The sequence below is a fragment of the Amblyomma americanum genome, chromosome 4 (genome assembly GCF_052857255.1).
Source record: "Amblyomma americanum isolate KBUSLIRL-KWMA chromosome 4, ASM5285725v1, whole genome shotgun sequence".
Taxonomy (NCBI): Eukaryota; Metazoa; Arthropoda; class Arachnida; order Ixodida; family Ixodidae; genus Amblyomma; species Amblyomma americanum.
Window position 1 is genome coordinate 120,293,901 of NC_135500.1, and position 24,315 is coordinate 120,318,215.

Genomic DNA, 24,315 nt, shown 5'->3' on the forward strand with positions numbered 1-24,315 from the left:
ATTCGGGATTTATTTGCAAGACGTAGATAGCACTTCATCGGGCAGCAACTGACAATCGGAAGAATGATTTATGATAGCACGTCGCTATGCTACGAGGTCCTGAGCCCTGACATTAAACAAGCCTTTTCAGTGCTCAGCAAAACCGAATTGCACACAAAAATTATAATATAATGCGGCCGTTTCCACAGTCACCGCAATAAAAAAACTTTAAGGGTGCGTATGAATAAAAAACATGACATTAACCACTCGCTCTACTCACTTCGTACTTTTACGTGCGGGTTCGTGCGTGTGCTTTTTGATCAAAAACATTTCCCTGGAATGTTGTTTTCTTGGTCTGTGCGCCCAAGGCGACGGGCGCCGATTGCATATAAAAGTAAAGTTTTGTTCTTTGAGGACCTCATATATAGACTGCACGTACACGTGTCTGCACGCGCGTGATATATATTTTTATTTGTTTCGGGCGCCACTTCGCCTGGGTATGTTTCATTCGGGGAACTATTCCTTTTTCGAGAAAATTTAGGGGTAAAGTTTGACGAAAGGGGAATTGCTATGGAGTTTTAGGGCATTTTAAGAACCGAAATAGTCGTTTTTTTTAACTGACAAACTGTTCAAGCTGCTGCTTAGAAGAAGAGGCTGAAATAGTCAATTCTGGGTCTAATTAAAGGAATTTCTGGTAACAGCATGAAACACCGCTGCCTGCTTCTGTAAGCACTTTCTACTATTTTCGTTACAACTGAAGTAAACAGAGCAAAAACTGTGACGTCACGTAACAGTAACGTTTCACGGCCACCTTCGATTGTAGTTGGAGCTACAGGGAGTATCCGCGGACGCCTTCCACTCGCTTCTCGACTACATGTACAGCGGCAAGCTGCATCTCACCTGCCAGAACATCGGGAAGCTCTACGTCACCGCAAGCATCCTGCGGATAGCCAGGGTCAAGAAGAAATGCGCGAAGGTGGGGGCTGTTGTAAGAACGCTTCTTTCTTACTGCCTGTTGTTCGCAACAAATTCAGTTTTTCTGGGCACTGTCCATTCGAACGTTATTAGCGATACACGATGAAACAGGTGAAAGAAAAAATAATCGTGGCGATTCATTTCGCTTCATTCGTTTGATATATTACCGATGCTGCTGCTGCGTGCGATGTCAGGGCTGACTGCTCGCAGGCAGCGCCATTCTCCGGCAAAATTTTGAAAATTAGAATTTTGTAAGACACTGTTATGAAAACAATGGAGGCAATGGTCCATTCTTCTGATGTGCAGCAAAATCTTTCTTTTAGAAGTGTTTCTAGCAATCGCATCGAACAATTAAGACTACCATAAAAAACCATTGGGAACGCTTTTGACGATAGCAAAAACGTGAATAGAAAACCAATATGAGACATGCCGTCGGGTGATCTGCGGATATATTGATCGTTATACTGAAATCTTACATTATGTGAGAAAACTGCATTCATAAACGGTTTCCCGCTCAAAAATGCCTTTGTCCAAAGTTTCTTTGTATGCAAATACCTGGGAACAGAATACCGTGCTGTTTGCTTTTAAATATAGATGACTTAATTGCGTTCCCCGCTCGGAATTTGTTGTTTCATATACAAGTACATGTGCTCGTGCTTCCGTCAGAGCAGCCAATCCTGTTTGCAGTATGAGAGACACAGGCGTCATAAATTGTTTGTTCTCACAACCCGACGCCTCAACGCCACAAGGTTCAAAATAACACAAGTTGCAAAGGTAACCTGCTCGGTCTATTTCGTTTTGTTAAGTGAACGGCACAAAAGAAGTCAGATAGTCAGCGTTGATGTGGTGGAGCGCGTAAGCCTCCAGAAGTGATTGCCAACGGCGTCACCATGCTATAATAAAGGCGCGGTTTATGCTGAACAGATAAACGCGTCACTAAGAATGACTTTTAACTGCGAAGTCTGTCTTGCTCTGAAATGCATTTGTCCGGCCAAACACAGAATACCATCAACACTAGAAATAAATATGAGCTTGCTGCCTGCAAGAGCCACCATCATTCTTTTCAGCGCCCATGGTGATCACGGGAAGCACATTTATCCTGGTAGGATTGGATCTGGACGCCCTAGTGAGATAACGAAGTCGACAAAAAACTTCCCGTGTCTGCATTGCATTATTGATTTTACATTGCGCTTGCATACTTTCTGTTTCACAATGACCGCCATCCCATTGCATCTTTGAAATTGATTTCGCCGTCGTTTTTGCGTTCCGTTAGTGCCTAGACTCCTGGTGAGTGGAGGCTTCGGAGCCACCGTCAGCGGCGTTTTCACCGAATGAGGGCTATAATGCTAACGCAGTGAAACAAATAGAATGTGACAAGAACGTTCGGAGCCAATTCTATTGAGTCCCGTCCACTTCCAATGATTACTTTAGTTGCTAACTGATTACAGCGCCAGATTGCCCCCTGGTGCCAGTGTCATCATTATTGCCATCTACCCGGGTACCTTCAGCACAGGACAAAGGCCTCTCCCATTGTGCTTATACGCTGGAAGAATGCGGTGGACAGAAGGGGCGGCACGGCCACCAAAATAAAACATACAGCAATGTGAAGTGGTTGTTAGGTGGTCGGGCTGGGCGCTTCCCGTCACTCGATCGCCAAGCTTCCGGTAGAGGGCTCGACCGTCTGGCGCAGATCCTCACCAAGTCCCCGTACGACCCGAAGCACGCGGTGTACGTGTACGTCACGGCGCGCAAGTACGGCCTCTCGTCGGTTTGCAAGCGCGCCCTGAAGCTGCTGCACCACCGGCTGGAGGAGACGGTCACGTGCAAGCAGTTCCTGGACCTGGACGTGAACCAGGTGTGCGAGGTGCTCTCCGGCAACGCCGTGGGCGCCCGGGGCGAGATGGTGATCTTCCTGGCGGCTCTGCACTGGCTCAACCACAACTACCTGGAGTGCGAGCCGTACGTGCTGAAGGTGATGCAGTGCGTCCGCTTCGGCACCATGAGCATCGAGGAGCTGCTCTGCTGCCTGCACCCGCCGCTGCTGCCGGGCATCATGGAGATACGCGAGGTGCGAGCACACCTGCTCGCCGCGCTCAGGTGGGTGCACCTACGCAGCTGAGAATCCATGAAACAAAGCACGTGTACAGGGGGCCATTTTTGAACGGTGTCACGCGAACAAGCGGTTTAGACCACCGCACACTCTAAACGCAAAGGGGCGAGAAGGAAGTATGCACTCCCTTTGATAAAAGGGAGCGGGAGAGGACAGATTACTCTCTTTTTTTACTCCCATATAGTGTGTGCTGAAGTGAAGCAGTGAAACGGAAGAGAATACGTGCGTGCGAACTTATCGCGTGATGTTTGAGACTTCTCACACTGCACTTTTTCACATAACACTGTACGATCGTTTGATCGATGCATGCGTGATGCTGTTAAAGAATCGTCCGACTGTGTGTGCGTAATATCTAGGTCAGTTGGACGCTGACATAGCGAGTACCACTTTTGGACAACTTTTCCCACTTTACCTAGTTTAACTAGGTGCGGAACATAAACGAGAACATTAAAGGCTCGGTTTTATTATAAGCATATTCTTTTAAAAAGTCAGGTTGGTGGTTATTTAGAACCTGCGTGTTTATCGTTGTGATAAAAGAATGCCTGTTGCAGGTGTCCCGCAAAGCCTGAAAATTTAGTGTTGTATAGATTGAGACAGCGTTTGCGATGCCAGACAAAGAAAAAAAATATTAACTTTCTTGGCAACTTTCCCCATTCTAACTCTCCACCGGAAGTTTTCTTCGCCGGGAGAATCTACTGGTGCGAAAACGATGCTTGCGCCTGCATCTCAGCACAGTCCTAAAGGCCGCTGCTCTTTTGAGCCTCCAGCAGCGACCTCAGGACACAACGACAATCAAAAACTCGTCGAAAAAAAAATGCATGAAACCGAAGTCGCTATTATGTCTGCCACTCGGTGACCAGGTATCACCGTTCCTAGTAATCCGCGCAAAAAAAAGCTGAAAATTCATGGATTTTTATCCTTTTTTTTTAAACAGAATGAGAGCAAGTGCCGCACGTCGACTAAGTTGTGTGCCCTCTTGGTCGAATATGCGAAACTGGCCACAGTTCACTCGGGCTCAGACCGTAAATATTGCGCAGACATATCGCATGAAGGCTAGGAACGCAGATGGGGTACCAAGTCGACGCCATCGTAAGCACTTAAAACACATGCATAGAATCCCATCAGGGAGAAGGCCACGAGAGAAAATACTTAGACATGAGGCTGCGTTAGGCGCGTTTCGGATGAAACTTGACCGGACGAAACGAGCTTCCTGAGTAAACCGGACCTGCGTTTTTCCAGACCTCATTTTCTTATCTTTTTTTTACAGAGTGCACGAAGACGAGTTAATCAAATTTTTATTATCGCTCGATCCCGGCGAGGAGAGCGATTGCAAGAAACTTCCGCGCACGCCAGGTGCAAGCAAAATAATTTTAAGCCCTTTGCCGCGCTTACTAAGGCTCTGGCAAGCAGAGATTTATTTCGTTTTTTTTCTCTTCATAACTTCATAATCGCAATTATTAGTACATCTGGAGTGGCTAATTAGTTTAGAACCGTGACTAGTATATACAACATATTACATACTTAACCACGCACATAGCTCCTGAACGCAACGATATGTTTCTGTTGATTTCTAACAAGGCTTATTCTATACCGGCTGAGCTCAAGGCCTTTAAATCTGGACAAACGCTTCTAGTTCGCACGGCTGCCACCAGGAGCCATCCGGCGCTGAACAGTCAAAATCTACGCGGCAATTTCGAGCGTTCGGTAAATCCCATTGATTTTCTATGGCCGTCAGAAATATCTGGTGTGAGCGCAGCCATGATAATGACCATGTCCGCGCATAATCTCCCCGGACTCTGTTGTCTCCTAAAGGTTAGAAGTTTAAAATTTCCCCATTCAGTTACGCGGTATTCGTTCATGGCGGCTCGCAAATGGCGCTACACTCTAAACGAGAATACACCTATATGGTAGTAAAAAGAGAGTAAGCTCTCCTCTAGGTGTGCGCTTGAGTACATCTTACACCTCTTTTACTCCTTTCTGTTTACTGAGTAGTTGCTAAGTGTCCAAGAAAGCTGGGCATGACGCTACAACAGCAGGCGGATAACGCAAATGCTGATTTGCTTTTTTTTTACGTAGGTCTGAGTGCCGTGCAGCTGCATGTACGGACTTTTTATTCCGACTCCAGCATTTCACGAAGTATTTTTCGTCTTATTTTTATTTTTCTTCTCAGTGTTAACGACGACGTGTGTTCAAAAACTAAGTTTTCCGCAGCGACACCTGTGAAATAAGTGCGTTTGTTGGATATTACACGTTCAGTTGCCGGGGAGCATTATCCTATTTCGTAAAACGTCAGAATGTACAGAGAGGAATTAGCGAGAACGAATTTCGCGAGTCAGCGATAAGCTTTATGTGCCGTAGGTGACCTATTAAAATCTCGCAAAGAAATACACCGCGATAGGGAGGTAATGAAGAACTGAGGGAAACATCCTACGCCGCGAGTGAGCGCTAAACCCGAAGGGCATGGGTTGTCCGTGACAGCATCAAGAGACAAAGCTTGCTGGTGCCTCTGAGCGGGTATGTAAACAATTCGACAATAGGACACCACGACATTAAAAAAAAAACCTGTGCAACAAGTTCTTTGTCTCACCACTGTACTAAAAAGGTACGTCAATGTTTTTTTTTTTCTCCGGACTACTGAAGCCGTATACAGGATGAGCGTATTGAATGTTCATTGAAGATGAAAACTTGAGAGCTTTTTTTTATTCCTGTGTTTTATTCTTCTTTCTTAATACAAGATTCGGTTTACAAAGTACGAGGGAGAACTGTTTTCGGAACCATTCGCGCAGAAACTGTAGCCCGTGTTTCTCTGAAAACGATCTGCAAAAATGCTGCGTTTCTGGCAGAGGGCACTCGCTTATGTGTTTAATAATATTCGAGTTTGATCCAAGCTACGCTATAGAACCCGTTCAGTTTAAGAATGAACGCTGCTGTAATCCAATTTTGATCAATAAACCGGCGAGAAATGCTACGCCTAGTAAGCGTAGCGTTTAAGCAGAAATGAAGGATGATCATTTTCTGTTTTCCTAATGGCGGTGACAGCATCCTGTGTACTGATTGAGATTTACGCTGTCTGAGGTATTTAAAAACTTACCTTCCTCAACTTTCGCTGCTAATAACTGCACTTCCCGCCTTCCCAAGTTTACCGCAGCACCACCTCTGCGTAGGCACCGGGCACTGGAAAATCACTGTGTTCATTCCAGAACATCAGTAGTTGAACGGTGTGACAGTCGCAATATGCGTTTGTGTGCCTGTTGTTGATTGCGGCTGTCACTGTTTCAGTTACAAGGTTGCAGGCATGTACAACCAGCAGCATCTGTTCCCCACGCCCCAGCTCAAGCCACGGTACTTCAAACTCGACGGACCAGTCACACTCTGGGTAAGCACATTTCCTTACGTTGAGCAGAAAACAGTGTGTATACGCATTCTCAACACAAAACAGCATGTGCCAACAGCGTGTGCAAAATACCCATCGACTACGAAAGTGACGGCATCGTTCCTTCCAGCGGTGATGATTTCTTAGTTACATTGCTATGGTATTCGAACACAACCCGTCTGATATGCATGTTTCTGGTTTGCACTACCAAACTAGAGTGAGGGCCACCGCACGCTGCGGCAAGTCGTCAAAGGGCCTGCATCTGCTACCAACACAATGAGGTTTGCTTAATTGGTGGCGATCAACCGAAAAATGATATTAAGCGAACAAAGAAGTAGAAATGCAATCATAAAGCGACTGCTATATCACGGACTTCCTCACTGGTGAACGGTGCGTCATTGTAGTCTGCAACCGGAAACTCCGCTGTTCACCTGCTTCCCGGTGATGGCAGGCGAGCCGCGAACACAGCTCTTTGATTACGACAGTTGCGATACTCTATTTAGAGAGAGAGAAAAAAAAACCTTATTTCAACTCTCTATAAGCGTCCAGGACTTCCTCGGCCAGAGCCACCAAAACCAGCTGGTCCGTCAGCTAGTCCGAGGCCAGCCAGGCCCGCTATGTTGTGGAAGAAGTGTATGTAAAATGAGGGGAGTGAGGGGCAACAGGGCAGGGAGAAAGCGGATGTTCTAAGTTAGCATAGGGTTCGGGACAATTGGGGCATGCGGGGAGTGTCGGATACGGTGGAGAAAAGAACTGGCGCAGCATCTGTGTATCAAAATAAGGTGCTCTGATTGGGTCAAACTTCGCAGGATAGCAGACTTTCACGCCGACTTGCGGCACTGAGGCAAACTGTTCAGCGCCGTTCGAGACACGAAGATAGAGGAGAAATCAAAAGTTGCACGGGCACCACCAATAACTGGAGGCCCAGCTCAAAGGTGGCGGAACCGTCTCCTTAGGAGCAGTGTCGTTAGTCACCAGGAGTGTTTCATAAGTCATTAGGAGCAGTGCTTCAAAGCGGGGGTTTTCAACCGTTATGAACAAATAGCTCTAGGTCAGGAAAAGGGGGTATCTTCATGAGGTGCGAGGGGCGTGGTGCAAGCATTTCTTTGCCCAGCATTTCGTCGCCTATGACTTCGTTGGCCAGAAAGGCAAAAGTACGAAACTTACTTTTCGACTTGGCAGAAAAGCGGACAAATCTTTATAACAGTGATAATTGCGAAAAACTCCAGCACTCATAGACATCCAGAAATGTACGAAAGGGACGCGGTGTGAGAAAATACGTGATTGTTATCATGCTTCTTCGATTGCTTCACCTCTTACGTTCCTCTTGCGTGCACACTAAGGAATCGTTAAGAACTTTGACCTCAGTTGTAGGAGCAGAAGCATTTCTGTGCTATCTATCGAACAACTGCTTGCCTGTATCTGCGAAATTCCAAATTATTGCAACAAAGTGATGCGTTTGTTTGTGCATTAGATTGTTCTGAGCAAGGCCTCATAATCGCAAAAGGTATCGCGGTAGAACTCGGACGAGATCTCTTTTTTTATGCATTTTAATGAAGTGTCCTCATGTTGTGAACCCGCTTTGCCGTGGTTAAATATCATTACATCCTTTCGTTCAGAGAAAAGAAAATGGCCCAGCTAAATTCCAACAAGACTGCTAGTTTCAACCAAATAGCGTTAAGGCTCCCATTCTGCAGAAAATCCGACGCTTTCGTCCCCGCTGTCGTCGGCGTTGTGACCGAAAATCCCCGAAGAAGTAACTTAGGTGGGCCACCTATAGGTAACGTGGCCCTGGGGCGTCCGCACAACCTTCCCACCAGACTGTGACCATACTGACAACTGTGCAAGGTGTTAATTAAATTAATTGTTGGTCGCGAGAGGTTGCTCGCCAAGAGCAACCTTTGTCGCACAAGGCCCACCGGTGGCAGCACCTGCCATCACAGGGCAGTGGCGCACTCCTTAACCGCTGCACAACTGCGGTATGCGGACTTCCAGGGATCTACGAATGTTAAGTAAAGACATATATGGCTAAACCCATTAACGCTATGGTGTCATACCCTTAAAGGAGTATAGACAACTAATTTTGGTGGCACGTTTTCTTCTGTAGTATGATCCAGAAGGCACTGCAATGCTTGGATCACTATGTGGTATTGGCTTATACGACCGCTAAATAATCGAAAATTGAATTTTTCTGCCATGTTGTTTCGGTTTTGGTTTCAGCAGCCGAAAGTTGACTGTGTAGTCAGAGAGAGGTTTTAGTCACGTTAGGCATTGAAAAACTGCAATATAATCGCTGCTTTATGGTGTTAATTCATCATAGTGCTGAAGCCGGCGTTCCTCAAAAGACGGAATGACAACGAATGTAGAAGCAGCGATTATATTGCAGTTTTTCATACCTGACGTGACCTATAACCTCTCTTTGACGTCACAGTCATCGTTCGGCTGTTGAAACCGAAACAGCAAGAGAAAGAAATTTGGTTCTAAAATATTTAGCGGACTTAGGAGGATACCACATGGTTATCCGCGTATAATAATGCCTTACGCCTTATTGCAAGGAAGAAAGCACGCACCCAAAAGTTAGCTCTCTATAGTCCTTTAAGGCGAGGCTTAAGTGTCCCCTCCAACTTTTACCTTGCCTCTGAGAGACATTTTCACCGATGTGCTATCCTGCGCTGCACACCTCAGGACCTGAACATGTTCAGCACTGCTAAGACGCCGAGCGCCACTCTGCCTGCTTCCGGGTACCTGAGGTACATCAACGACGTCGGTGCCAACATTCTTCGAAGAGCACCGCCGCTCACCAGCCAGGTAAGGCCCGCGCTGCCCCAACTGCTGCAGAGCTGTCGTGAGCGTCTCTCGACGATCGCCAAATTGCCAAATTTCGAACACCACGGGGCTCTTTTCGACGTTTTTTTTCTGTAGACCGCAATAATGAAGCCGAACGAATGGGCGACCGCGCCCACTCATCAGGGGGTCAATACCGTGGGCGTGTCACCTTCGGCACAGGGGCCCAGTGTTCCTGCTCCTTCGTTCGTTTCTCTTTTTTACTTTTTATGGGCATGCTGTCGACTTAGATTTATAGCCCTCGCAGTTTCAGATGACATTTAAATGACACTCAGTTCGAAATTCCGGGTCGAATGTCGGCACGTTTCCCGCTGTAGGCTGTCCGTCATGGTACACTTGAAGAGTACCGCTCCATTGCTCCATTTTTATTTGTAATTTAAGCCTTATTCGAATACGTTTCTGTTGAAGGTGGTGTTATCGGAACGCGGTAAACTTAAGAAGAGTAGGAAATGCTCATCATTTTGTTGATTACTGAAGCTCCGAGATGGTCTGTGAGCGGGGACGTTTCGTATAGACCAGCCGCAAGTGTCTCTAACCTAACCCGATGCGGCAGGAAACGATGATTACCGCCCAGTATGACCTTACGTATATATAATCTGGCAAAAAGGGCATACCATACTATCCAAGCACCGAACATTTCAAGAGCGCAGTGTGGTTTTTGAAAAGTCATCGGAAAAGCATAAGGGATATGCGCGTCGGCGCGCAAAGATATCTCCATAAAGGGGGGCGGGGTCTAAGTTTATGGTAGCACCTGTTCATGTCTTTAAGTAGCAGGGAACAATATAGGGAAAATTTACGTCTCCCATGCCTGTTAGGCCTTGTCCTCTTCTGTGCACGCCTATGACGATGCGGTTATGCTGTGTTAGTCAGACCGGCTCCATACGTTGCTGATATCGTCCTGTAACATTTTTTTTTTCTTGAAGCTGCGCCTAAAGCCTGACAAATACATGACACACGAGACTTGATAATTCTCAGAATTCTGGTAGTAATAAACTGGTTTATACTGGTGAATGTGCGTATTACCAAACAGCTAAAGGAATGGAATTACCCATCATCGCTACAATAAAGGGTGAAGTCGTTTGCAGTATACGGAGGTGGCACGGTTTGAGTCCCACTGCCACATCGTCATCAGGTGTCATCACTTCACAATGCATTACTAACCCTATACAACGTTGTACAGTCAGTCGATCGACGGGTGTCTTCATTTTGAAAGCACACGGCAATTTCCCAGTTATATTTATTATGAGCTTTCGTTCATAGCTGACTGGCTATGGCATTACGTTACTGAGCATGTACGACGTTGCGAGTTCGGTACCTGCCAAGGCAGTCGAATTTCGTTGCAAGTTATGTGCAAAACGCCATCTCAAGGAAAAATATTCCGGTGTATGTCTAAGAACCCCATATGATCGAATTAAATCTCGAGCCATGCATGAACCTTCGGCGTACTCCTTAGCATTTCCCTTGCCTTAAATATTGTAGGCGTGAAAACACCCTGACATTATTTCGTTTTCGAAGCCTTTTTGTTAACACAGCTGTACTTGGTAGTTTCTGGAGTGATGGCTTTCCTCCATGCCAATATGCCTTTTTGATGTTCGCCTCATAAAAGGTGCAGATTATCTTACAAGCACACGTTAAAAATTTAATAATTTAACAAAAGGGTACGCTCAATGATAGTTTGGTGCACACATTTTCAAGTTCCTACTGTGTAAATTAGTGTCTGTAAATCCACGTGTAAAAGCCTAAAAATATATATAATTATATATGGTAATTATACATCAACTAATACTTTATTTTAGTACATATTATTTTATTTCGAATACTGCCAGTCTCTAGTTGAGACCTTAGCAGGTGGGCATTACATGTATCATAGCGAAGGATAATATTTCTAAAAGCGGCTATGCAAAAGACAACTATAAACTAGACCATTCTTGGACACAGAAAAAACTGAAAAGAAGTTTACAGATTTGCACAAGTAACTGAAAGAAAAAAAGATGCTAGTTCCAAAACAAACATTAACATGGGCGCAACACATCGTGTACTCCTTAATATGTACAAAAATGAAAAAAAAGTTTTCTAACCACTACTCTAGTTATAACACGCGGCTTGAAGTTCGGTACAAAAATTTGAAAGTGAATCAGCTTTAGTTATGGATGCGTCTAGACGGTTCCATTCTCTTGTTACTAGCGGGAAGAAAGAATGTTTGAAAGTGTCACTGTGATAAGGATATTCGATTAGCGTATACGCGTGCTGGTTTCTTAATGCACGTTTTTGTGACATGTGATATTGCCGCGAATATTTGCAGTGTTTGTTCGTTTTTCAAATCTGCCGCCACGCCACCTTATCGCTTTCTTTGCGACGTAAGACGCGACTAGATTTATCTCGATTGATCGCTGCCGGGCAGAGCTGATTCTACGTTGTTCCGGAATGTCCTAGTAACTTCGCACGCTTTATCTCGAAAGTTCGCTATCAGCTTTAAATTGAGCACGGCCGACAGCGGCCGGCATTCTGTTCGACGGCCGCCGAGCACGCTTGTCGCTTCGCCGCCGCCGAGTGATTCAGTCCATTTTGGGTGCAAGTCAGCCCAATAAACAGTTTTCTTTTAGAAGACCCTTTCGTCAGTCTTCATCGCTGCTTTGACTGCCGTCACCACTACGTGACAATATTATGTCACAAACATTGTTTTTTTAATCAGCCCAGTGTCGCTACCATTTTTTTTATTTCCTTCTCGTCTACTGTTACCGCGCTTTCGAATATATGGCAATAAATTGATATAACAAGTAGTGTTTTTTTTCTTCTTGTTGCCACCATGGTTTTCTCAATAAGGCGCTTGGCGCTTACAACACTTAAAGCATTATCGTACATCAAACTAGCATCAAACTAGTCAGTGAAACATCTTGACTATTGTCGCAACGCAGTGCATTCGGGCAGCGCAGTGACGAAAATAATAATGATAATAATTGGTTTTGGGGGGAAAGGAAATGGCGCAGTATCTGTCATATATCGTTGGACACCTGAACCGCGCCGTAAGGGAGGGGATAAAGGAGGGAGTGAAAGAAGTAAGGAAGAAAGAGGTGCCGTAGTGCAGGGCTCCGGAATAATTTCGACCACCTGGTAATCTTTAAGGTGCCCTGACATCGCACAGCACACGGGCGCCTTAGCGTTTTTCCTCCATAAACACGCAGTCTCCAAAGTAGACGCAACCCCAGCCAAGCGGTGCACGTGCAAGCGAATCGAACTTTGTGTGACGCAGTTTCCGGCGCAGCGGCAGCCCATGTTCTACGGCGACCCGCTGGCAGACTACCTGCTGCGCAACAAAGCCGAGATCCCGCTGACGGCGTGGAGTGACGACCCGTACGAGACGCTGGAAGCCTCCGGCGCCCACGTCCGGGACCCGCGCTCGCCCGTGCTACTCGTCGTGGGAGGCTTCAACCCAGACGCGCCGGCCGAGACTAGCGTCGGTGCGAACGGACCCGTGCCACCCCTCCGTGCTTTACAGTGCAGACGCAGTGCTAGCTTGCTGGAACGGGCTTGACAGTCCAAGCTCACACTTGAAGAGTGGACTTGAAGGACCGCTTACTTCATGGACTAGTTGAGCCCGTGCTTCATAACGATGTACTATAAATTGATATTAGTAAAGCAGTGAACGCGGATTCTAGGCCTTGCGTAATTAATTAACGTCAGTAGTGCGTTCGTCCCGTCTGTACTTTCCCGTGCTGCTGTCCTAGAGTATTCAGGATAGCGAACAACTGATGTTAATCATCAACAAGCTGCCTCTCCAAAAAGTCACCTTCTTAACCATCCTATATATTCGCTGCCATGATGTCATTCGCCGTAATGCACGCTTGATTTAGCCGCGTGAAGGACAAAGACGCGAAAACTGACTTAAGTCACAGCACATCTGTATTAATAATTCAAACCCTTCAATAATAATAATAATTATAATTAGTTTTTGGGGAAGGAAAATGGCGCAGTATCTGTCTCATATATCGTTGGACACCTGAACCGCGCCGTAAGGGAAGGGATAAAGGAGGGAGTGAAAGAAGAAAGGAAGAAAGAGTTGCCGTAGTGGAGGGCTCCGGAATAATTTCGACCACTTGGGGATCTTTAACGTGCGCTGACATCGCACAGCACACGGGCGCCTTTGCGTTTCGCCTCCATCGAAACCCAGCCGCCGCGGTCGGGTTCGAACCCGGGAACTCCGGATCGGTAGCCGAGCGCCCTAACCACTGAGCCACCGCGGCGGGTCAAACCCTTCACTCTCAAGCTTTCAGGCTGCCCAGCTCTAGCGAGTTGCCGGCAGGGATCGCAAATCTTTGCATGGTATAAAACAAAGCGAGCAAGGGTCGAGTGGCAGCCTCGGGGTGCTCAGCCAACGTTTCGACAAGAGGGCTTTTCTTCGTCCGGGCTCTGGAGAAGAAAAGTTCGCTTGTCTAAACGTTGGCTAAGCACCCCGAGGCTCCCCCTCGACCCAGGTTTGCTTTGTTTTGTGTTGTGAAGAATCCCATCTTCCTGTCCTCTCTCTGCTTTGCAGGGTTTAGAGTATTAGAAATCCACCTACTCTCATTACTTTCCTGTAGCAAAACAACTAGCAAGCTTATTCCGCTGTTTACTATTGACTGTAAAGTTTCCTTGCGTGAAATCTCAGACACAAGAGAAGAACCCCTATAGATCGCCAGCATTGTAGTCTTAATGGCTCCTCACCTCTAGCAGTGCAATGCACTGCCCATAGCTTTAGGAAGTGAACCGCACCCATCAATCGAAAGCTTCGCTGCATTCGCTGGATGCGGCCCGCGATGCCACTCTGCTCGTTTCTTGCCTCGACCAACAGTTGTTAGAGAGAAGAAATACGTGGTGCGGGATGTTCAGTTCTTACCGATGGCGTGTAGGCTCGGTAAAAGGGCGTTAACCGCGAGCATGCACGTGAAAATACTCGGAAAGTGCGCGGTCGCGCGTGCTGTCCCCTACCGCTCGGCTCATCGTGCTAGCTTGCGTGCAAAACCAAAGACAGCTTAAGTGACCGCGGCGACGTTGCAAGGAGACGGGTCATTTGGCCTACGCTGTAAGACACTGTCCAGCTTCAGTTAAAACGTGTTGGACGTTGTTTAGATAAGTCGACACGCTTTGAGCCAGAGATGCGAGTTACACAGCAACATGCAACAACACAAAGCGAAATAATCACTCGCATATGAGCGAATATATGCAAACAGGATCGAGTATAATATTCAACGTATACTAAAACCTACGAGATGCCATCTTTTCTGCGACGGGTGTGAATCGTACGGTGTCGATAATGATTCCGAAACCAGCATATCGGCTACGATCAAAAATGGAGAAAAGGTAGATGACGCACATTTATTTTCGATATCTCTGTCTCATTAACACATTCGACTTTTCTTCTTGCAGGTACCAAGATTCTTCGCTACCACATCGAGAAGAACGTCTGGGAAAAATTTGGAACCTTCCCGATGCCGCGGCATCATCACTGTGCCATTTTACACGGCGACAAACTGTACATCACAGGTAAACATGCAAGCAAAAAAGACAAGGGCGTTCCTTTTATACGTTTGTCCACAACACGGCCCATTCAGCCACTGTTGTTCTTTCGAGCCCGGGACGAGTATACGAACAAAATAACTACAGAAGTAATTCTACTTAGCGGAGCCTGAAGATATTTATTCCATGGAGAAACGCTTCCACGTAAAACACACCAACCGCGCCAAAGCGCTCTTCCAGAACTATAGGACGAATGCAATGCATATTCTATAAAAAGATGACATCAATCATGTCTATCTTGTTTCCTTTGCGTGACTCTGGCTTCTTAAGGCCTAGAGTGCCGAAAAATTATCCAGAATGTTGCAAATCCGCTCCATGCCTGATGCAAAAACTCTTCATACATTCAACGACGCCTTCGAGAAAAACTGCTAATGCACGTTCAAATGCCATTCCTCGAGAATGAGGTATTCACAACATTCAAACAGGCTCTTTCTGTTGGTATGTACAAAGCGTCTGTTCCGCCAGCGCCCGTACGAAACCTCCCCTGGAAGGATACCATAGTCTTTGTGAGCATGGCCTTTCGAAATCTCCAATTCTTTCGAATACGCCCGTTGTTATCGGTGAAAAACCCAATATTACTTCAAAGGGAATTTAATGTGTGACATATAGACGCCTATACATGCGTACCTGCTCAGTGTCTGCGGCGTTCGGCTGCAAAGCACAAGTTAGGCGATCGGTCCACCGGGCGCTGTGACCACATTTGCAGGGAGGCGAAATGCGAAAGCGCCTGTGCACTAAAATTTCATGGCGCGTTAAACAACTCCAAATCGCCGAAATTAATCTATAACCCTATTCTTCGGTGTAGATATCAGCTCACATCGTTGCTTTTGCAGATAAACTTGTGAAGACAACTCCATCTAATTTTTGTTTTTCTTTAAAATCGATTGCGTGGTTCTATGCGGCTATGTTGTGATGTTTGTTCAGCAGAAAAAGACACATTTATTGCTGAGAATTTTTATTTAAAAATGAAACTTTTCCTTCCTTGCCACTCTATTTCAACTCGCGCCGTCAGTTAAAGAAAGGACTCTCTGATCCCAGTTTCGAAGCGAATGGTGGCGTAGCCTAGCGCCAGAGATCCGCGTAGAAAACAAAAAAAAATATTCTTGACGTCATCGCAATTTGCTTGTGAAAACAGCCGGTGGTGGCGGCACCTGTGTTTGATTCTCGGCATTTTCTGCCTTGTGACATAAATCTCAGTTTAATGTGAGACGAGTCTCGTTGTCGCGAGAACACGTCAATCAGGCTACACACGCCAACTTAAATCTGTCCTCAGTATCATCCTTCAAATTCTTTATGCGCACGTTTTCAGGTGCTTCTTTTTTTGGTATTGTCCTGTTGTTTTATAGAGGGAGGCTAAGCTCATAGCAGAGTCTCGTTCGCAGGGGGCTACGACAACTACCAGTCTGCGCGCTCCAAGTTGGAGCCGACCAGCATGTGCTTCGCGTACGACCTGGCCAAGAGGCTGTGGCAGCCGCTGCCCAACATGGCCCGTGCACGGGCCCACCACGCGGCCGCCTGCTTCGACGGCACGCTGTTCGTCGTCGGGGGCAGGAGCGCCAACGGAGAGTGAGCGACTCAAACACGTATCGCAACGGATGCAGAGCGAACGAGCCAACCGAGGTTACGAGATTAGCATCGCGATATTCACCCTCAAAGAACATTAATAAAAGACAGATGCTACGCTACGGAAATTCCCGTGGCGCATTCCTGCGTGTCCTAGCGATCGCCATTACGAGCTGCTGCCCTTGCCACGTCCTCAGAACCCTGTGGTCTACCTGCCGATACTTGTATTGCCCTAATCATAGATAGGCAAATGCCCTCATTCTCGCCTTTCCTCCCTTACCCTCACCGTTAAATTATTGGCCCTCCGTCCCCCTCGCCCTCATTTCGTAAAATTCCCTGGACCTCCTTCGCCCTCACTTCGTAAAATATGGCGGTCCTCCCTCACATCACTTTTTCGCCCCTCCCTCGCCCTCACAATGAGCAGTTATAACATTTGAGTTGTTTTTCCTTATTGCCGGCATGTGTCAACCGATGTTCCTGAGTCGCACTAGGCGCAAGCTGTTGTTCACTGGGCCCGCTTTCAGCTGTGTCGAGCCGCGTGGTTCTTGTAAGCTTCTCACTCAGAAGTTATGAGCGGGAGAAAGAGGATGGCCGCACGAAATCACAAGGGGACTACACACATGCTGTAGCCGATCACTGGCAAGAGCCGGGTCTGTCTGGCACTCGTCATGGCAGCGTCTAAAATGAACTGTGCCGGAAAATCGAGGCTGTTAAAAAGCGCAGCAAAATTTCTCGCGGCCCTCCAAATAGCCAATCAGAGGAAACCGCAGAAGAGTTGCTCTAGGCTTACCAACCGACACAGGACAACGCCTCCTGTTCTCAGCCGCAACCATCTCCCAGCCCTTCGACTCCTCGTGGATTACTTCGACGTTACTGGGCTGGCTTCATTTTGTGAGCTGGCCTGCGGTCAGCAGATCATCAGGCTCCGAACTGACAGCACCCCTCTACCCCCCCCCCCCCCCCCCATCAGCCACCTCCGTCCCCGCATACTGAACAGTGCTCACCCAGACTCTGGGAGCAGAAGATAGTGTCTGTAACAAACCAAAAACAATGGTGATACTTAATTACATTACGAATGGGGAATGCGATAGCATTAGGATCACCTAATTTTAGGACAGACCACACCGCCGGATGGGGCGGCGCGGTGGGAGGAAGGCGGAAGGTGGCACGTCACGTGACCTGATGACTTCATAACTGTCTCGACCAATCAGAGAATTTTATCACACCATCGGGTCTTTTCCGTGATGAGGCTTCCGTTAACTGCGATGCAGGTGGAAAGCGGGGTGGGAGAGAGGTGACACGTCACGTGACGCGATGAAGTCATAACTGTCTGAACAAGTCGACGAATTTTAAGTCTCCTCGATTTGTCTGCACTTTCTACACTAGTTCAGGCGGTGCAGCACTCTCGCACTCGATTTGTCAGGGCAGCTAGCGCCGCCTGCACTTCGGCACTCGGTTTGACGCCATGCTGCACGAGTTCTGCACTTTTGCACTAGCCTCCCAGCGAGCTCTCTTCTCGTGCAAGTAGTGCGAGATGCTTCGCGCGCTCAGTAGCAGACGGCTCTGCGGTCACACTTGTTTCAGTAAACACGTTGAGACAGCCGCATGCACATGCTAGACGCGGCATCGGCGCCGTACACAGCTGAAATTACATTGCCTGGGTGAATGTGAATGTGCGTGCGTGTGTGTGCGCACCATTTCTTTTTTGTGCGCAATAAAAAAAAATTATCATCACACACAGCATGATGGAACGTTTGTAAGAGAGAAGATGAGTGCTGTTGATTTTTAATATCATGGTGATTAAAACGTTTATGATGCCTCGCTGCAACTCATCATCCGCGCCTCCGCTTACAGTAAAGACTGGCTTTGAAGTCCCCAGTCTGCCCGGCCTTCGCCTGCCAGTCAGTTTCTGACTGCCACTCCGCCGTCACCGTCCGCCGTCAGTAAACGCAAGTTGTTGAGTTCAAATATAAGTCAAAGTTATCGCGGGCAACTCTTTTCTGCTGTAATCGGCGGACATCCGTAGACACTTTCCCGTTACAACGGCGACAGCCTGAACCATGCGCAAAAACTGTCTTAAGGTCTCGCGCGACCGTCTGAACACCCTTCTTAATTCAAAGTTCATGTATTTCATTGTCACCTCTCAAGGGTCGGGGTACCCGCCGAATCGGCGACGGTCGACCCGCGCGTCACTTCGCGCAACGCAGCAGAAAGGGCGGAGTCAAATTCTTCCTTACTTTTGGAATTGACAAAAGTCATGGCTACAGTCATGAGATGCGCCACTTCGACCAAATTCACAGCATTCAAGAAAACTAGCACAGGCCAGCGCAAATGTCAAACCATGCGATAAACACCGACACACGGCGGCAGCAGACAAACGTTCCTGCGCTTTTGCATTCGATTTGGCCGTTGCACCAATGAGGCTAGTGTCAGGGGTGTCAGGCTGCACTCACGTCACAAGAACTGGCACTGCATTGGCACGGCACTCTTGTGAGCTAGTGCAGAAAGTGCAGCCAAATCGAAAAGACCTATAATGAATGGCCGAGGCAGGAACCAACTTTGTGACACACCGTCACCCTCAACCCGTGTATATTGCCTCTCTTATGAGGGCTTGCCCTCCTAAGGGTGCCCATGTCTGGTCATGACCACCAGCTGACCTATATAGGCTTAGGAGCAGTCAGAGTGGCCGAATTCGGTACGCGGGTGCTGTGGAAACGTTCTCAACTGGCATGTCCAAGTTCCTAACTTGCTGCTGGTGACAAGTCAGAGGCGCAGACTCGCGAATGGCGCGCAGGTTTGTGACGTAACGTGCTGAGCACTGCACTGATCTCCGGAGGTCCTCCTTCGCTCTCCTGCTTTGAGTCGGGCAGTGAGTGGGCTCTGAGACGTGTATGCGCGCAGAATCCTGTCCTCGGTGGAGGCGCTGTGCCTGGAGGAGCGGCGCCAGTGGCGGGAGCTGTCGTGTCGCCTGTGCCGGCCACGCATGGCGGCCGGAAGCGCGCAGATGGGCGGCCGCCTGTGGCTCGCCGGCGGACTGACCGACTCGCGCGCGGGGCTCGTGGTCATCTCAGATGTCGACTGCTTCGACCCGGCCACCTGCGAGTAAGCTCGGCCGCTCTGCCAGCATATGCGTATCGAGAGGCGTTACGCTGAATAAACTAGGACGATGACGCAGTATTTCCTGACATGTATACGTAGGCACCGCAACCTTCTTATCAGGGTAGCATGTGGCGTGTCACCTGCTTTTACTTACGGTCTTGCGACGTAAGGAATATTAAACGAGGCATTATTAGCATTCAAGCATTAACTGTTCCCAAAGTACGAGTGAGAAGCGCGAATTTTGTTTTCACCATTTTTAGATGCATGCTCTATTTAATGCTTTTTTTTCAGAAATGAAAGAGAGTAGATTGCATTGACAGCGGAGTGGCGAAAAGTGAGGACTAGAGCTTAGCTGCGTTTCAGTTCTCCTGGACCAGACATCTGTAGTGACTTTCTCGAGCACCTCCGTCTTCTACAGCTGAAGTACCCTAAGAGGCGTCTGTAACGAGCAGACTTGGGATGAGCCGCGACACCACAGTCCAAGACACAAGTGGTTTCGGCCCGCATAAGCAAAAGCTTGCGCGCAAGTACCGTCTTTTCCAGAAGTAATTAGGCCATGGGGTTTACTTCTCACCCCTATAGTGGAGCCCTTACAGTACCTCCAAAGACTAAAATGTCTCGAAAGACGAGGACGAAGGTTCCATTTAGGACTTCAGCAGTGCCATAAGTGCTTTGCTATAGAGGTAAGAAACAAACTCCGTTGCTTTGTTACTTTTGGCACAGACAGTATGTGCGCTTGATTCTCTCTCTCCCCAATTCACTTCATTCATCCCTTCCCTCAAGACATTGGTCACGTGTCTGTCCAGAGCGAGAGCATGCCCTCCTTTTTTGCCCTAACGTACAGCCCCCTACAAAGTATATAGGCCAAGTGGTTTGCTTCTACACTGCTTAGCGCGGCTCCCTGGCACATCTAGCGGGTTGAGGACGCGAAGACACTCCTCTTTGGAGAGATTACTGTCGCTGAGGATATGTAACGAGGCACGCTGCAGGCCTCGGAAGCAGACCCCTCGGGCTATGCTGTATACTTCTGACGGGGGTTGTAAGTACCCTGAATGCAGTACCCTCGTGAGACCAGCATTACTGGACTCCTGAAGCGCCAGCGTTGTCCTGTGTAGCAGACAAAAGGTCCGCCTGTCTTCGTTGTGCCAGTCGGGGTGCCCAACTTAACCAGGGAGGCGGCGTGTGCGCAGGTTCTACTTCCACGTGAGCTTCCTGCCGACGCCCCGGTGCTTCTTCTCGCTGGTGGCGGTGGACAGCCGGCTGTTCGCCCTCGGCGGCTGCTCGGTGCGGGACAACGAGCTGGAGAGCCTGGGCGACGTCTGGTCCTGCCTCGAGCACTGCTGGGAGAGGAAGGGCACCTTCGACCAGGGATACCACGACGTGGGCACCGTCGGCTACGGTGAGCCGAAACGTCGCCGCTTTGCACGGAAATGAAGGCCTGATAAAGCTTCTCGGCTGCTGATGCCGAGGTACGGGAGATCACTTGCCGCTCTCGGCTGCCGCCTGTCGTCGAATGGGGCACAACAGAACGCATTGCTGCTGCTGCTGCATCATCAAGAAAGTGTGATAAAGTGCACGTTATGATGAAGGCAAATTGCACAACATTGTTGAAGTGATATTTTGTTTCTTTCATCCGTACAGCAGCAGCTTTATCAGCCGGTTCTAGTCAGCTGATACTTACTAGTTAATTTATTTTGTTTTTACCTGTTCGTCATCATCATCATCATCAGCCTGACTACGCCCACTGCAGGTCGAATTAAGGCACCTTTTATGTCTCTACAATTAAACCTGTCCCTTACTGGCTGCGACCAACGTATTTCCGCAAACCTCTTAATCTCATCCGTCCACCTACCTTTCTGCCGCCCTCTGCTACGCCTGCCTTCTCTTGGAATCCACGTCGTTACCCTTAAGGACTAGCGGTTATTTTGCCTTCGCATTACATGTCCTGCTCAAGCCCATTTCTTCCTCTTGATTTCGACTAGGATGTCATTAACCCGCGTTTGTTCCCTCACCCACTCTGCCCGCTTTCGGTCTGTTAAAGTTGCACCTATAATTTTTCTTTAAATAGCTCGCTGCGTTGTCCTGATTTTAAGCTGAACCTTTTCCGCTAATCTCCGCGTTTCTGCCCCATGGATAGGTGAGTATCGGTAAGATACAGCTGTTGTATACTTTTCTCTCGATGTATATTGGTAAACTGCCATTCATGACCTGAGAGAAGCTGCCATATGCGCTCCACCCCGATCTTAGTCATAGAATCGATTTTGGAGTTGTCCTCATACCCGCCGCGGTGGCTCAATGGTTAGGGAACTCAGTTACTGATCCGGAGTACCCGGGTTCGAACCCGACCGCGGCTGCCGCGTTTCGATGGAGGCGAAACGCAAAAGGTGCCCGTGTGCTGTGCGATGTCAGTGCATGTTAAAGATTTCCAGTTGGTCGAAATCATTTCGGAGCCCTCCACTACGGCACCTCTCTCTTGCTTTCTTCTTTCACTCCCTCCTTTATCCCTTCCCTTACTGCGTGGTTTGGGTGTCCGCCGATATGTGAGACAGTTCTGCGCCGTTTCCTTTCGCCAAAAACCAAATAATAATTGGTTTTTGGGAAAGTAAATGGCGCAGTATGTGTGTCATATATCGTTGGACACCTGAACCGCGCCGTAAGGGAAGGGATAAAGGAGGGAGTGAAAGAAGAAAGCAAGAGAGAGGTGCCGTAGTGGAGGGCTCCGAAATTATTCCGGAGCCGTCCACTATGGCACCTCTCTCTTCCATTCTTTTGTCCTCAGTGTCCCTTTAACGACGACGAGCGTTTGTGGACGCAGGGGACAGCGTGTACATGGTGGGCGGCCTCTCGTCGGACACCAAGTCTGGCATCCGCGCCGTGTCCTGCTACCGCACGGGGGACAACGCCTTCACTCCGAACCTGGCGCCGCTGCCCAAGGCCCTGTGCGGGGCCGCGGTCGTCGTGCTGCCGCCGCTGGCCCTCAACGTGGGCGCCGAGAGCGAAGACGGCGACAAACGCAGAGCCTCATCCCGAGGCGGGGGCTCCGACGTGGAGACCGAGCAGCCGCCCTACCCTCCCGACGGCCTGGGCCCAAGGTACTGAAGAGGGCCAGAGGCTTGCTCGCTAGAATCATTTTCTTAGCGGTTTAAAAACAGACACTCCATCTACGACAAACATACAGGGGACATCCGCTAAATTTCAGCTAACTTTTAGTGGACGCACACAAGACATATGTAGCTTTCACTGAGCACACGCAGGTGCCTCGTCATTTGCGACAGGTATAACTGCACTCTCCTCTCTCCTGCGTGGCATGCGATTGCGCAGATAATCAATTTCTTTCATCGCCGACGCCAGGAAAGGAGTGCTAACGCATATGTCGTCCACCTAGTGAATTAGAAAAATAAAAAGTTCTAAACTATGCTTCGGCTCATTAGAAATCGGTGAAGCGCGGCATTGTGATGAACGGCTAGCGTGCCACCCTGCAAAAGTCGTGCCCCCGTGACATGGAAGGCGGTCGGCAAGGGCTAGCAGACTGTTTGGCCAAGGCGGACTACCCCAAGGAAACGGTGACTGCGGTGGTTTAATTAATGATAAGGGGCCTGAATAATAACCTTGGTGTTGCCAAAGTGAAGGCATTTGAAGGAAGGTATAAGCGGCGGTTCGCAATCCCTTATTTCCACCGTCTGTCCCACCGCCTGAAAAAAGTGGCACAGAAGTGTGGTCTGGGTGTTCTGTTCCCAGATCCTGATAAGCTACCTACGTGTGTTCAGTGAAAGCTATAGATGTCTTGTGTGCGTCCACTAAAAGTTAGTTGGTCTAGGGGGTGTCCCTTGTGTGTTTGTCGTAGATGGAGTGTCTGTGTTCTTAAATCGTTAAGAAAATTATTCCAGCAAGCAAATACCAACTAGCCCGACTTACTGTTTTAAAGAAGGCTTGCGCCTTCACTGAGAGCGAGAGAAAAAAACTTTTAATTTCGCTCCGAAGTTTTGGTCGCGCATGGGTGGGGCCCTCAGTACAGGGCCCCAGCGGCTGCTGTGGCGGTCTTGGCCCGGTAATCAGCTTTCACTGACTACCGGGCTCCGCCGTAACATTCTGTATTTTGGGAGCTGCCGTTATATTTTGGCAGCGCCATATAGTACTGAAACACGCTCTAGACGGCGCTAAACAACACAGGCATCTGTTGCGCGTGTTCGCAGGAAGTTGTGCCAGCAGATATGCGACGCATTTTACACTCCGTAACGATACTCAGCCCCTTTTGGCTCATCTGAATCTCAAAAAAAAAGACAATACAAGTGCGTGTTCACGCACCCACGCCATTTATTGTCCCTCTTTGTGAGATCGTGAATTCTACCTTTTCTTTCTTCGGGCATGTATCAACTATGACCACGAAAGGTTCCGTAGAGCATAACTGTACTTTCTCCACCGTTTTCTTTTAAATCGAATGGGCTCTACAATGCAGTGCTTCAATGTCCTATAGAACTGAACTGTTCGTTATCCCAATTTCCGACCTTCATCTTACCCAGCGCGCGTACGCAGTATTCGGCGTCCCGCGGCAACTGACTCCGGGCACGGCTCCTCTGCTAGCTCTGCGCCTCCAACCCGACCCCAGACAGGCCCTCCGCCGGGACACGGGGACCCGTGGCTCACGTGGCGCCGCTCGAGCACCGAGCACCCCGCGTCGGTCTTCAGCGAACCTGCCGCAGCCGCCCCCGCGTCACCCCAACGAGCACAGCAGAAGCAGAAGAAGCAACGGAAGCAGCAACCGCAGCAGTATTGTGCGCACTCGGAGTACAGGAGATCAGCTCAAAAGACCGAAAAGTAG

General features: G+C 48.5%; 1 protein-coding gene across 1 annotated transcript; it reads left to right on the forward strand.

Annotated features, from left to right (window-relative positions):
- Positions 1–806: 806 nt before the first annotated feature.
- Positions 807–24,315, forward strand: LOC144129788 (uncharacterized). The gene is made up of 11 exons (XM_077663860.1): positions 807–955; positions 2,645–3,051; positions 6,344–6,440; positions 9,123–9,245; positions 12,532–12,739; positions 14,685–14,801; positions 16,217–16,400; positions 19,299–19,499; positions 20,687–20,895; positions 22,312–22,588; positions 24,030–24,315. Exons 1-11 carry the CDS (start codon positions 854–856, stop codon positions 24,313–24,315), a joined length of 2,211 nt encoding a protein of 736 aa, XP_077519986.1. The 5' UTR covers positions 807–853.

Bases quoted from the DNA above. Each gene is read 5' to 3' on its own strand.
- LOC144129788 (XM_077663860.1), top strand. From the start codon at position 854: ATGTACAGCGGCAAGCTGCATCTCACCTGCCAGAACATCGGGAAGCTC. The intron at 6,441-9,122 runs GTAAGCACATTT...TGCACACCTCAG, and splicing joins ACGGACCAGTCACACTCTGG to GACCTGAACATGTTCAGCAC. The intron at 22,589-24,029 runs GTACTGAAGAGG...GCGCGTACGCAG, and splicing joins CCCGACGGCCTGGGCCCAAG to TATTCGGCGTCCCGCGGCAA.